Source organism: Pogoniulus pusillus, chromosome 10 (assembly GCF_015220805.1).
Source record: "Pogoniulus pusillus isolate bPogPus1 chromosome 10, bPogPus1.pri, whole genome shotgun sequence".
Lineage (NCBI taxonomy): Eukaryota > Metazoa > Chordata > Aves > Piciformes > Lybiidae > Pogoniulus > Pogoniulus pusillus.
The window spans coordinates 36977366-36992775 of record NC_087273.1 but is presented as its reverse complement, the minus strand read 5'-3'; the positions used below and the strand labels follow the sequence as shown (position 1 = coordinate 36992775).

Sequence of the window (15410 nt, the reverse complement as noted above, 5' to 3'; positions counted from 1 at the left end):
GCAGCACTGCTGCAGAGGCATCCCGTACTCCTGAGCACTCAAGGGTCGTCCTGCCCCTGCTGTGATCTTTACAGTCTCAGCACACCAAGCTAATAAAGCAAAGAGACCAGGGGAAAGACTGGAAGATGAGACTCAGAGGGGCTGAAAAGGAGTTAAAAAATGAGATAAAGATGAACTGGTGGTCACATAGGAAAGTGTATTTACAGATCAGAACATAGCTACTTTGCAGCATGTGCTTCTCAAAAAGCAACTCTTTTCTGGGATCAGTCTCTTTCACTCTTACTCATGATATCAGTGGTATTTCATCTTCTTTTAAACACTTCTGGATGTAGAAGACAATAAGATTTTCAAATTCCAGGCCTTTCAAGAAACCCAAACCCAGCTATTTCCTTATTTTAGAAGCCTAGCCCCCTAAGTTTCACAGGTGTGAGCTGGCAATAAAGGCAGGAGATAATTTATCTGCTCATTTCTATTATGCTTTCTAAAAGAACCAGAATAAGAGAGATCATCTGTTTGATAGTTGGTCTTTATGGGGCCAGAAATGTCTGCAGTTCAGCCACAGCTCAGCTGCTGGAAGATATGATTATCTAGAAATAGGACAGGCTTGAAGAGAGGGAAAATTGAAGGCCAACAAAATGACATGGACACACAAAAAAGGCACATGTGAACAGGACAGGTAGGATTCTGTCTCTAAATACACCTCAAACTCCCCCATATAACTGAGGTGGTAACTTCACAGTTCACTACAGGAGCCAGTCATCAGTCAATTCATTTGCTTTACCATTTTCTTTTCAGATACACTGCTGAACTTCCTCTGCTTCCTTTCACTGTCTGTCCACCAACAGAAGGTTTTAGTCAGAATGGTATTTTTATCAGGACACTAGTAGTTAATAAACATTTACATCTGTTTCCAGAGTCTTTCTACCACTAAAACAAACCCCAACATTCCCTTAGAGTTATCAATAGCATTTGCACACACAAGACCTGTCTAGTTTTTAAAAAAAGGGAAATCTATATAATCTAACTTGTATCTTACTACTCATGCTACTGACCTTGTGCACCTCCCTCTGTAAGAGTCAGGAAACTAAAGCATTTGCTCTGATGTTAAGCTTGCAATGACTGCTCTCCTCTCACTGCCCATGGCTTTCAAGGCTGGTAAGCAGGCTTCTATCAGAATTTCCTTCTAGCACTTGAGATAAAGGAAAATTTATGCCTCTTTGACACCTGACCAAAGTCCCCTTCCCCACAAGTATGACCTTCTTAGAACTGCTTCATCTTACCAGAAATGCAGATGAGTAATTACGATGACAAACCCATACCAGGAGTTTCAGAAGAATTAGTAACCAGCTCTTGCCAACCAATCATCAATTACCACCAAGTGCTCACTTGGCCACCACTGCCCTTACTTACAAGGTTGCCATCAAGCTGAAACTGAGGCACTTATTTAAAAGCAGTTCTGGATACTGAAGTGGCTCCCAAATGCCCACTGCCAAAATGCATGTTCTTCTTCTCCCCTTGCTTCCAAGAGAGAAGGCACCACTTGCTCAGATAACAGACACTACTAACGAACCATACGAAGGAATAATAGGTTACTTCATGCATTTGACAGCTTAGCGCAGCTTTAGAAGATTTGTGAAGATGGAAATGCATTTCCTTCGTCTCAAATTGTTTCATTTTAGGTACTTTTAGCAATTATGGCTAACATTTTTTCATGCAAAAGTGTGGTTCTTGAATTACAGCATCCATTTCAAAGTGTCGCCCAAATTTATCTAGCCAATTTTTCCCAGCTCTGAAGTCCACAAGGTTAAGGTTTGACAAGCTGCAGATTTATCTGTAACCAAATTAGCACTAAATATTCCTGCACTACCAAAGCACTAGGGAATGAGGTGACCTCTTGAGGAGGCAGCCGTTCTCCTCCTCACACAGCCTCCAAGGTAGGAGCTACTCACCCCAGCAAACAGGTGCAGGTGATGCAATCTGCAAGAGCTTCAGGGACCCTGCATTTGACAGCTGGCCTTCAAGAGGGGACTACCAATTGCCAACCTGCACTGCAGCATCCCTGCCTCCTTCTCCCCTGCCTGGGCACTCTGCTCACTGATATGGTTAAAAGCTAACTGTGAAAAAAAACAATCAGCTCGTGTTCAGTCAGATCAGCCCCCCCCCACCCCAACGTCTCTCTGCACAACCTTGGCAGCTCCCTATGGAGAACATAGGAGGAGGAGACATGGGATCAGGATGGAAAGAAAAGAGAGACTATGGACTTTTGAGTGGCATAAACCATTCATGAGACTCTACCTTGCAGGTACAATCAGACAATTTTGTCGACAGTAAAATGAAGCAAAGTTGTGAACCCAATGCTGTTGCCAGGAATGAAATACATCACAAGGCTGGCCTAAAAAATGGCCAGCAAAGAGACCAAGGGCACCAAGTTGAGAACACCCAAAAAAATGTACCTCCTGCTAGTACCGAAGGCTTGGTGGTGTGACCTAAGGTGAGGGACACCCTATGGTTAACCCTCACAAGGGAGGAGTATATCCCACTCACCAAACTCCTAACTCACAAGGCAGGTTAAGTGCCCACTTACTGCTGGGCTGAATAGGGACAGCCTTTACAAGTCTTAACTGAGAACTGCTCTGAAGCCTTCGGCTCTGTAACGACACATCATTAACTACTCCAGCTCCTTGGAATAGTTTTCCTCGGAGAAGCTTTCTTGCCGTTTCAGTGAAACAAACATTACATTTTCTGGGTCATTGCTGGACCAGTGCTTTGGATCCAGCAAACACTTAGTCCTGCTTCAGAAAACAGTAATAGTGAGGAAGAGACCAGGATATTAGTAAATACACAGGAAGGCACAACAATGCGACTTCCAAATCTTCACACCCCAGGTGATCTCCATTTCCCCTTTACCCCCCTTCAAATTACAGCAGCAGCAAACAGGCCCTGAATCTCCAAACACAAAAAGCAAACATGCTACACAAAACAGAGCAGGGTCTGAAACTTACCTAAGACAGCATATCTTAAATTTACGTTCTGATTTTCTTCTACTAACAAATATAACCCCGGCAAAAGACCTGACTCTAGGGAGCACTAAAAGTGACAGCAGTTGTTTTTCCAGCAGTTGCCTGTACTCCTCAGAAGGCTTTGCTGCAGCCCCACACAATACAACAAGGAAGAGTTGGGTGCACCAGGCTCGTACTTACTGTCTGCAAAGTTTCCTCCTGTCTTCTGCTTTGGCTCTGTCGGTTGATAAAGGAGCGCGTGGAGAGTTTGTAATGGTTCAACAAGCAGATGATCACTACCACCATAACAGTTATAACCACAATTATGATGATGATTTGAACAAACTCCAGCTCAGCTAAAACAAAGGAGAAAAAACAAGAGAAAAGGAAAATACATTAATCACACAGAGAATGGTATCCATCAAAGCAGTAACCTGATACACCCTCAGTATAGTCACAAGACTGCAGAACATCACCAGTGAGGTGTTTGCTGCTGTCCACCTCAATGTAAATTTTGTTCTGCAAGACTGTAGGACACCTCTAGGAAGTTGTTCAATGCTTTCCACTTCACAAAGTAAATTTTGTTCTAAAAAGTAGAGAAATAATTCACTTTCTGGCAGTGCCAATCGGTTGGTATGAGGGGCTGCAAGTCAAAGCTAGGAAAGTTCTCAGTGATCTTTCTCTTCAGCCTTTACAGGTAGTAAACTCTTCAACAAAACACCACAGATAAACCTTTTGGATAATCACAGCCATTTCACTGGGGGAGAGGGGGAATCCATCACAGACACAAAATCCACCCTACTTTGCTAGCCATCTGCAATGCCAAGAGATCTCCACAAGCTTCGAAGCAGAGACCACAGACAGGAGCTCAGACATCATCTAGTACATTATCCTGAATTACTGCTTTTTATCAGCTAAACAGCACAAAAGCTTCCTAAATCAAATGCAAAGCAAACTTCTTCCATACTGGATCTACACACAATTCCTTTTGCAATTATTTACTTCTCTCCAACCAGAGTAAAATTAACTTTTTTAGGACAGTGCCATTCAGGCAAAAAATTAAAGAGAGATCTGGTGCTCTAAACCAAGGTATGTTCCACTGTGGTTAAAAATGAAGCAGAGGCTTTGGCTGTTGCAGGAGATACAATTACAATGAACTCCATCAGAGCCCATCATCTTACCCAAAGTCCTGCCTATACCACAAATATGAAGTATATTTAGAAATGAGTCACTCTTGCACCCTTTCAGCTATACTGGAGCAGCAAAGATGAGCAACCTAAGGGGAGAAATTGCCCTTTGGAGTCATACAGTTGCTGATATTTCTATGGAAACTGCATTGCTCACAGGGGATGCTCTCATCTTGAAAGACAACTCCAGCTAATGGGAGGAGGTCTTTGGTTGCTAGGCTGGTAGAAAACGACAAAGCTATGCCACTTGCTCTCAGTTCCATCACGTTCCAGACACAGCACTGGTTTTGGGCACCAAAACATGAGTTTTGGATAACTAAAATTAAATTCCTGGTTGAAAAAGTCAGTGAGGAAAGATAACAATAAAAAATAAAAAGCAAACACCAGAGAAAACAAGATTTCCTCCCCTCTATTTCAAGCCATCCTCAGCCTTCTGTGCAACAGCAGCTCGCTTACACAAACACAACTATGAAACTGAAGCAGAAAAATGCTGTTCACACAAGCTCCAAACAACCTGGAGTGGAACTACAGGAAACCCAAGGCTCTTTCATTATTCTAAGATCTCTTGTGAGCATATTCTCATACTGCAGGAGCTGCAGGTGTAGTGGTGACCAGTAGAAGCTGGTGCCAGCTTTTTGTCACAAGCTGGGCACAGGCACTTGATTTAAGAACCTCAAAATGCTGAGGTTCTGTCATCGTCCTAATGGAACCAAACCTATTCAAGGCTGCAGGCAATAATAGATGTACCCTTTAAATCTGCTTTTTGCTGTTAAGTACCATTCACTTCACCATCACGACCACCAGCATTTTCCACCACGTCCTTTAGGCAGTGCTTTGCTCTCAGCACTGTGTCCAGTGCAGCAAACTCTTGCCCACACTCCTCCACCTTGAGTCACTGGAGGCTAACAGTGTCAACAACAACAGATGAAAGAGCAGGAAGCACAGAATTGATTCAAAACCAAACCCACCAGCAAAAAGTCACGTCTTTCTGGGCTCAGAAGCCGAGACCTGACACAGCTGACAATGGCTGCACCTCGCATGCTGTGGCTACTGAGTACTAAAAGGTTTCTTTACCCAAAGCTTTTTTTTTTGGGGGGGTAGTCCATGTAATACTTTAGACTGGAAACTGAGAGAGCTGCTAAAGGGCAACATGCAAAACAAGCAATGTTGATTTAGGCTTTCCTAGAATGCAGGGATCACTGGAATGACATGTTACTTCTCTATCTGCCAAGGGCAGAGTCTTCTAAATTTATCAAGGCCCCAGCATTTCAGTGGCAGGGGACAGTTCCTCTCCATTAGAAATCGCTGGTTGGGTCTGTGAGCATTTCCCTGGCAGGGGTCATTTGGAAAGGTTTGACAAGAACGCAGCCATACCATAAAGACAAACCCGCAGCACGCCAGTGAGAGCACGCTGCATTTTCCAAGTCCAGTTTTACATTACCGACACCAAACCCGACAAAAGACGTTAATGACAACGTTCAAGAGGATTTCCTCACTGGGAAGTGGAGGGAAAGGAAAGAGGAAATGAAATTTTTCGTCTTGTCTTCCTCCCGCCTGGCTCTCCTACTGCTCATTAGGTTATTAACAGGAAAAAGCAAACCAACACGAGTTACGATTTCTATTTACTGGCACAGCTTCTGGTGACTAACACACTCCAGGTAACCTCAATGTTCAAGGCAGGCATCGCCTCCTGCCCACTCTTCCTATAAATCAACTGGGAAAGAGACTGGAAGGAGCTTTGGGAAGCGAAAGAAGAAATTTTTACCCTGCCAAATCTCTGTTGCATTCACATATATCCCTGTTTCTCCACACAGGGGAAATACCAGGCTAATATACTTCACGGTAAATGCCCAACAAGAGACAGGGAACTACACACTGAATAGAAACACCCGCAAAGCAGAGCACGGAAAAAGAGAAAGCGTTCACAACCCAATCAACGACCACATAAGCAAAACTGCAAGTCCATCGCCTCAAGTCATGCTCCACAAATAGACTCTCGGGGGCCAGGAGAGCCCCTCCTGCACCCCACGGCTCGACTGGGCTTTAGGCTGGGCTTGGCTCCGGGGACCGAGCCCGCAGCAGACACACGGACGGACAGACGGGTACCTCTTTCCAACAACAGGTCTTTTAACCGAGCATCCTTCGCCGCTGTCCTGTTGAGCTGCTCCCTGGACATGCTCGCCTCCGGCAGACGGGGGAGTCAAGCCGCTCCGCCAGCCTCCCCAGCGGGCACCGCATCACCGGCAGCCCCGGGCTCCATCCGGTGCGGGCACGCCGATCCTCGGGGCTGCGCGCTCAGCCCTACACGGGGACCGGCTGACTGTCAGTCAGTCCTGTCTGTCTGCCCCTCTCCTCAGCCCCAGTGCTCACACCGCAGCCAGCGACTACCGGGAACCGGCGTGGAGCAGGGCCGACGCCGGCGCTCGGACCGCAGCTACCGACCAGCGAGGACCGCTCCGAGCAGGGCCAATGCCAGCACTCGGACCGCAACTACTGACCACTGGGGACCGCTCCGGGCAGGACCGGCAGAGGTGCTCGGAGCAGCAGCTGCCGCCGAGGAGCGGACAGGCAGGGCCCACACCGGCGGCTCCGGCCCCCACCACCCGTCTCGGAGCACCCAGCCAGGCGTGTGCGCGCACGCCCGGACGGACAGACGGACACAGGAGGGTTCCTGACGGCGCCGGAACAAAATAAATAAAAAACACCCCCAAAAAATAACAGTATTTAAAAAAAAAACCACCGTCTGAGCACACACACAAAAAAGGGAAGACAAAGGCCCGCGGCGCCCCGCTCCTCCCCAAGCCCTGCCGCGGGGCCCGGCCGGGCGGGAGGAGGACGGGAGGGAGGAAGGAAGGTGCGTATCTTACCCGCGCCGCCGCCGCCCCGCCGCTCTTTAAGCCCGGCCCGGCCCGGCGGGCGTTCGGGGCGCCCCGGCTCTTCCGCCTGCCCCGGCCCCGCCGCGCCTGCGCCGCCCGCCGCCGGCCCCGCCCCGCCCCGCCGTCACGCTCCCCGCCCCCGGAGCGCCGCCGCCAGCCGCAGCCGGCAGTCGTGCTGCGGCTGGGAGGGTGCCAGTCAAACACCTTCCCCGCTTAGTTAATCGCCCAGACTCCCTGTCTGCCCCGCCGCCGGGCTCTGGGAACCAGATCTCGCTCCCAGCGCCCATCCCGGAGCGCTGAACAGTGGCAGGAGAAGGGGCAAGAGGCACAAACTGGAACCCAGGAGGTGCCACCGGAACGTGGAAAAACTGTTTTGCTGTGAGAGTGCCAGAGCACGGGAGCAGGCTGCCCAAAGAGGCTGTGAAATCTCCTCTGGAGCGATTCCAAGCCTGCCTGCCATTGCGATTCCGGGCATCCTGCTCTGGGTGACACTGCTTTAGCAGGGCGTGGGACTAGATGAGCTCCAGAGGTCCCTTCCAATCCCCAACACCCAGGAGAAAATACGAGGGAGATGCATCCTGGTGCAATACTGCGAAACGATAACCACCAGAAGAAATAAGGCCCAGAACCTCAAGCAACTGACATGCACAAGTTGGAAAGACAAACCCTGACGGTGAGAGGAAAGGCAAGCACCAGAGCTCTGGAGGCTCGGGCTCCGGTCACAGCGTGGGGCTTTTTATTTCTGTAGCGTTCCAGTGTTTCTTTGGCAAAATGCCTGGCTCCAGCCACGTCTGCCTTCTCCACAGCCACCCTGCCTGCCCACCCAGCCTTTCTGGCTTGGCTGCTTTCCAGGCAGATTGGTTCCCATCCCAATCCTGACCTGTGTTCGCAGCCAGAGCACCGCAGTGGAGGCCAGCAGCAGGGACCTAAAGGCTGTCCACGCTGCTGCTGCTCACAGGAGGAGCACAGGAGCCGTGCCGCGGCAGGAAGCCACATTATTATCATGTCTCTCAGCTTCTGGCAAGTTCCTCTGATACCTGCTTCACCCACACGGCCAAGCCTGCCTCTCATTCACGGTCACTTCTCTGGATTATGGCAGAGTACTGTCCTGGTTTCACTGGGATAAAAGGCAATCTGGTTTTGCATTTTTGTGAAGACTGCAAGACCCGACTGAGTGACAACAAGGTCGATGAGACACTTTGGTTTTGCTCCTGGTCAGCCATGCCGTGCGAGCCTCCATAGGAATCAAAGGCTCTACCAGTTTTGAGTTAGCCAGGTGCTAATAATGCCAGATGAGCTGACCCAAGCTGGCCAACAGAAATGTTCCATACCATAAGCATCATGCTCCCTCCAGGGATGGCAACCATCGAGGAGAATAGACTAGCTCCAGCAAACTTTGCTGATTTATAAGGAGTGTGACATTTATGGCATAGAATCTATTTCCATTTCAACCCATGAGCCTCTTTCCTTTTCCCAGCTCCCTTCTTGTGGCGCCATTGAGTGACAGAACTACTGACCAAGCGAAAGTACATCCATATATCACAGAGTAAGACACAGATGCCTGTCTAAAGGAGCATGAAAGGGGAGTCCAGCCTCTGGTCCACACTTAGGAGCCCCTGGAGGTAGAGAGGAGCTGGGCTGCAGCTCTGCCGAGGCTGCATGTCCTGCTTCCTGCAAGGCAGCTGTATCAGCACAGCCACACACCAGCACAGCTTCCCCCTCACAGCATGGCCCCAGCTGCCCAAGCCTCCAGGACACGCTCTGGTGCTGCCATGGAAATAGACTTGCTGCTCCCCACACCTTTCAGATCTGCGACCACATGGACCAGTCTCAGAAAGAACCAAACCCTTGGCTGAAATTCAAGGAGCAAAGGCCAGGAGGGAAAGGAGGCTGAAAAGAGTGAGCCTGCTTGTGGTCACCCATGACTAGGAGCTGAGTCAGAGGTCTTAAAATAATAGGGAGACACATCCTGGTAAATACTGCTCTGCTGCACACAGCAGAGCCCTCTTGTTTGGTTAGAGGCTATCCCCTCTGTCTTGATTTATTAAGCCACCGTTGATGTTTAGCTTGGTACCACAAGGTCTAAGGCCCCAGTCCAAACAATGCAGTCAGGCTGGGGGACAGTGCTTGTGGACTGTGAGTAAATAGCCTTTGAGAATTCCCAGAAGAGCAGAATGAGTTTAAATTATACATCGATGAAGTGCTTCTGTGTGAGCAGGGCATTAGCTGAATACAGCACCAGCAGAGGAGAATAATTCAGTGCAGATGTGGAGCACCTTCAAAACTGCAATCTTATCACCCCTAGACAGCTTTAAGAACAACTAATTCAACAGGCTGGCCTTTTAAACATGGCTATTTCATGGGCATGACCTGCTTGGTGTCTATAGAGTTGCTGCTGAGGCTGAGTTTCTTCTTGTTCCAAATTTTCTGTCAGGACTGACTAAAACAAGGTTTCTGAGCTCAAGCTCAACCCAGAAATATCATTCCCAACACGTTTAAAATGAGAAGCTGGTATCAAGTAAGCATAGTTTAACAGACCAGATGCAGAAAACAAAACAAAATTAATATTCTCAGATTAGTATTGCTCTTTTTTGGGTGGGCTACAGGCTGAAGCCTGGATGTTCAGAGTCTTCAGCTCTTGAAGGGCATCAGCCTATAGCATCAAACAATTGCTTTGGGAAGAGTGGAGATTTAGGGCATAGAGGGAATGATACATTACAAATGTTATTCCCTCTCTTGACCACTACTTGTCTACCCACCTCTTCTGCCAGGCAACCAGCAACAGAACAAGGGGACACAGTCTCAAGTTGTGCCTGGGAAAGTATAGGCTGGATGTTAGGAGGAAGTTCTTCACAGAGAGAGTGATTGGCATTGGAATGGGCTGCCCAGGGAGGTGGTGGAGGCACTGTCCCTGGAGATCTTCAAGAAAAGACTGGATGAGGCACTTAGTGCCATGGTCTAGTTGACTGGCTAGGGCTGGGTGCTAGGTTGGACTGGATGATCTTGGAGGTCTCTTCCAACCTGCCTGATTCTATGGTTCTATTCTATGTATAAGTGCCTGCACAAACTGGGTACAGACAGCTGTGTCCATAAGCAGCACACTTGATAAGCATCCTCAGGAACATCCTCAGAACAGTATTCCTCATTACCTATTTATTAAGAACTTATCATCAAGTTTTTAATGTGCATCAAACCCTTTAGAAGCTGGAAACTGTGCAGCAAGGGCCAGACAGCCCATGAAAGCCACTCTGTCAACATGGATGGGGGACTGGCTTCCTTCTAAACTTCCTTCCCAGGAGCAGATTCCACCGTAACCTCTGAGCAGGATGACTGCTCTGGCAACAAGGCTGGAGACAGAGTCACAGAATCACAGGATGGTAGAGGTTGGAAGAGACCTGTGAAGATCATCTAGACCAGCCCCACTGCTGGAATAGAGTCACTGAGTAAATCACTTAGGACTACAATGTCCAAGTGGGTTTTAAGAGATTCCAGAGATGGAGGCTCCATCCATGGAGGTCTCTGGGCAGCCTGGCCCAGTGCTCCAGTACCTTCCAAGTGAAGAAGTAATGCTCCTCCACAAGACATTCCAACTCTAGCATATTAATGACAAAGCCAAGGGCTAGCTAAACTTAGTAACATTTAGGTGACATAGGGCATGTTTACTGATCTGTCCCCTCCGTCTTGACTGGGAAAACAACAAACTCATTCTGCAACCTACAAGAACAAAATGTGACTTTTTGTTTTAATAATAGTAAAGATGTTAATCTCTGGACTGTAAGAAACACAATCATGCTTTGGTGACCCAAACTGGACAGATGCTACTTTCTCAAGATGAGTTGCACATTTTCGCTACCTATCCCTTTTCTCCCTCTGCTTCTCTAAAGATACTACTGGCTGTGGGCAGGCTCCTGGCCAGCCCTTACACTCAAGAGGAACTGAAAAACCACAGCCTTGAAACTGGAAAATATGGGGGTGTCTCCACCTGCCCACAGTTAGCCCCTTGGGGTCCCTCACCTGGGGAACCTGTGCAGAGTGGAGTGAGCGTTGATGTGCTCCTCATTCTCTGCACCGTGATACAGCTTGGAGCCACAGACCTAAACTCAGCTACCTCAGAAACCCAGCCACAAGCACTAAGGGTTCACGCAGGACCTGATGTGCCAGGTGGCAGCAGGATGATGCTTCATGGTCAAAGCCATGTTGGGGGGACGCGTGGGGGAGCATGCTTTAGCCCTACAGCCAGCCAGGCTGGAGGGCCACACAGCAGCCCTCCAGAAATTCACTGAATTGCAGAACGTTTAGGATTCTACAACTGAATTGTAGGACGTTTTGAAATGGAAGGGTCCTTTAACAGTCACCTAGTCAGACTCCTCTGCAATAAGCAGGGGCATCCTCAACTACATCAGGCTGCTCAGAGCCCCATCCAACCTAAGATTAATGTTTCCTGGGATAAGGCATCTATTGCCTCTCAGGGCAACCTGGGCCAGTATCTCACCACCCTCACTATAAAATATTTCTTTCTCTTCTCTAGTCTAAATCCCCTCTCTTTTAGTTTTAAACCATCACCCCCTGTCCCCTTACAACAGGCCCCGATAAAATATCTGTCACTGTCTTTCTTATAGGCCCTTTCAAACACTGAAAGGTCATGATAAGGTCCCTCCAGAGCCTTCTCTTCTCCAGACTGAACAACCCTAACTCTCTTAGCTTGTCCTCACTGCAGAGGAGTTCCAGATCCCTGATCATTTTCATGGCCTCCTTTGCTCTCTCCTGTACTGAAGGCTCCAGAGATGGGTGCAGCACTTCAGGTGGGCTCTGTTGAGGAGGCAGGGAATTAATGTGGCTGAGTCAGGAATTATAAAAAGAGAATTATTTTATCTTCTGGAATCCTGCCCCCAAACTATATACAAAAGTAGTTTAAGGTTTATTTTCAGATTATTTACAGCAGAGTGAAGCCCAGGGGCAGAATGCCCTCTTTCAACCTGCTGTCCATGCTGCTTTGGATGCAGCTCAGGATATGGTTGGCTCTAGACTCAGCTCACGTCCAGCTTTTCATCTATCAACAACTCCTAGTCCTTCTCGGCAGGGCTACTCTTAATCCCTTCATCCCCCAGCCTGTATTGATACTGGGGCTCGCCATGACCCAAGTGCAGGACCTTGCACTCGACCTTGTTGAACCTCATGAGGCCTACTTCTCAAGACTGTCCAGGTCTGCCAGAATGGCACCCCATCCCTCAGATGTCTCAACTGTACCACTCACCCTGGTGCCACCTGCAAACTTGCTGAGGGTGCACCTGATTGCACCATATCATTGACAAAGATATTATGCAGCTCTCATTCCAGTATGGACCCCTGAGGGACACCATTTATCACCCATCTCCATCTGGACATCAACCCACCGACCGCTACTCTCTGGATGTGACCATCCAACCAATTCCAATGTTTGAGAACCTTTTAAGTGAAGAAGTTTATAATAGCCAACCTAAACCTCCACAGGTGCTACTTGAGTCCAATTCCTCTTGTCCTACCACTTGTTACTATGGAGAAGAGACCAACATCCACCTCACTTCACCTTCCTTTCAGGTAGCTGTAGGGAGCAAGAAGGTCTCCCCTCAGCCGCCTTTTCTCCAGACTAAACAATTCTAGTTCCCTCAGCTACTGCTGTTCTCAAAGGAAGGGCTGTGAAACTGATTTCTCTTTTGTTTTAAAAATGACCCTTTGCTCCCTGCAAACCTTGCTTCCTAGAAAAAATAAAGTGGTCTTTCACACAGAGTTTTGGTCATACATCCTGTGCCAGAACAATCTTCACTATCAGTACAGACTAGGGGATGAGGTGATAGAAAGCAGCCCTGTGGAAAAGCACTTGGGGGTGCTTATGAATGACAAGCTGGACATGAGCAGACAGCATGAGCTTGCAACCCAGAAGGCCAATCACATCCTGAGCTGCATCAAAAGAAGCACGGCCAGCAGATCCAGAGAGGTGATTCTGCCACTTAGCTCTGGTGAGACCTTCACCCGGAGCACTGCATCCAGCTCTGGAGCCCTCAATATAGGAAGGACGCAGAGCTGCTGAAGGGGTTCCAGAAGAGGGCCACAAAAAAGATCAAGGGGCTGCAGCATCTCTGCTACAAGGACAGGCTGAAGCAGCTGGTGTTGTGCATCCTGGAGGGGAGGAGGTTCTGGGGAGACCTAATAGCAGCCTTCCAGTACATGAGAACAGCCTACAAGAAGGAGAGAGACTGTTTGCAAAGTGATAGGATGAGGGCAATGGCTTCAAACTAGAGAAGAGCAGATTTAGATTGGAGGTTAGGAACGAGTTCTTTACCATAAGGGTAGTGGAATACTGGAACAGGTTACCCAGGGAGGTGGTTGGGGCCCCATCGCTGGAGATATTCAAGGTGAGGCTTGCCAGGGCTCTGGGCAACCTGATCTAGTTGATCCAGACCCTGACTGCAGAGAGGGTTAGCCCAGATGACCTTTGGAGGTCCCTTCCAACCCAGACCACTCTGTGGTTCTACGCTCCTGCGGGGTCCACGCACTGACCGCGCCGTGGTTTGTTTTTCTGTGCCAGGAGGAGGGTTCAGGCTGGGACACTGAATTACACCGCGCTGGTTCAGGAGTAATCACCGTTTCAGACCTGACTAGCCCGAGCTGTGCTTACACTGGCGAGCGAGAAAATCTACTCATGAATTATCCCTGCTGCAGCTCTGTCAGTCTGCGTGCGCCGGCTCGACGCAGGCAATTTGGAGCCGTCTCCTGCAGCAGGGTTAAATGGTACAGTGAGCATAATGTGCTGGCCTTGTTTACCCTGGAGATTACGCTGCTGGTAACTTCAATGCTCCCCCTGCCACTGCTGAAAAACAGGCACAGAATTTCCTACTGCTGATGCATAGGGAATGAGAAACTCCGGGCAGGAAAAGGCAGATGTAAATCTAAGGGTGATCATCAGCCCAAGCTACTCAGACCATGAAAATGCCCCTAAAGGGAGGAAGCAAGCGAGGGGCTGAGAACCAGCACTTTGTGCAGGTACGCCGAAGGCCTCCTGATTTTAATCACTAACTGAATCCTCCTTTTAGTTCTATTAAAAGCTTCTGAACAACATCTCCTGCTCTGAAAATACTGCACCCCCTTCCAGCCTTCATTTCTGATCATTTTCCACGGCTTTTGGCTTATTCTGAGCTGTGTTCTAATGGGTGGTGGTAAAAACAAGCCCTTTAAATGAGACAGAAGGCAAGAGAGGATCACAATGTATGTTTTTAATTCTGTTGTTATTCTCCCAGCAGTAACTGCAATTTGTACCTAGCACTGAACTCTGTGGAGGCTCAGAGGTTGCAGCATGACTACCCTGCCTAAGCTCCCCGTGGTTTCCAGGCAATTCCCAGCAAGTACAGGGAAGAATCATCCCTCATTATTAATATATATATATTTTTAAAGCCCATTCACACAGGAGCTAGAGATGCACTAAGGCCCACATTAAAAAAGCTGAGAGATCACATCATTCATCATCCAACCGTAGGAACAGATGAAAGTTAAACGAGAGACAGAATTAGCATGGGTGCTAGAATCTCTGCATATGCAACAATCTACCTCCAACACAACACTGAAAGCCCTGGTGTAGAAATACAGGTTGCTAAGTAAGCTATTAGCAGTATTTTTCACACACACACACACAAAAAGAACATTCATTCTTCCACTAAAAAACACTCTTTGGAGTCAGAGAGTCTCCTGCCAGGTGGATTATTCACTCCATAAATCTCGATTGCCAACGAACTCCCAGGCAGCCAAGGAAAAGAAAACAATGGACACTTGAGTGCAGATTAACAGACTATCAGGATATTTTAGTACTTTCTGGCTTAAGTGTATGGAAAGACTTCAAAAAGCTGGATGCTGTAGAAGCCTTTCAACATCACAAGAAAACCCAGCAATGCTGGTCTAAAAAAGAATCCTAAGGGCAAGACACAGAGCAGAGATAAGAAGGGAAAGGAGCACCAGGATTACAATAAGGTACTAAAAATACAAGTAGAATGTGAGGAGCTGCATTTCATTGCTGACATTAATCAGCTAGTTGAGAGATACAGAGCTCTGCCTCACTGATGGTGCTGTCTAGTAGCTGAAGTGAAAAAGCTACAGCCAAGAAGATGGGAGAAGTATCCAAAGAGCTATGGGGGAGAATGGGATTCAACGTCATGCAAAAGTGGAGGTCAGTGATGGCAGAAAAAGCAAGCTCTTAAAGAACTGCAACGCCAATCTGAGCTGCCACTAACATTTAGAAGTAAGGGAAATACATTGATACTGAAGAGAAGAATGGATCTACAAGCAAAACAAAGAGGTTTTCTTTGTTTCCCTTCATCCTA

General features: G+C 48.1%; 1 protein-coding gene across 7 annotated transcripts in view; it reads right to left on the bottom strand.

Moving 5' to 3' along the window:
- LDLRAD4 (low density lipoprotein receptor class A domain containing 4) overlaps positions 1 to 15410 on the bottom strand; it is a 368920-nt gene that overhangs the window by 22088 nt on the left and 331422 nt on the right. For 4 of the 7 annotated variants that reach the window (XM_064150273.1, XM_064150275.1, XM_064150274.1 and 1 more), the window contains one exon: positions 3201 to 3355. In XM_064150273.1, the coding sequence (XP_064006343.1) occupies positions 3201 to 3355 (155 nt within the window). Of the gene's footprint in view, positions 1 to 3200; positions 3356 to 6292; positions 6462 to 7053; positions 7131 to 15410 lie in introns of those variants that run through there. The other 3 variants (XM_064150276.1, XM_064150277.1, XM_064150279.1) reach the window with 2 other exon arrangements.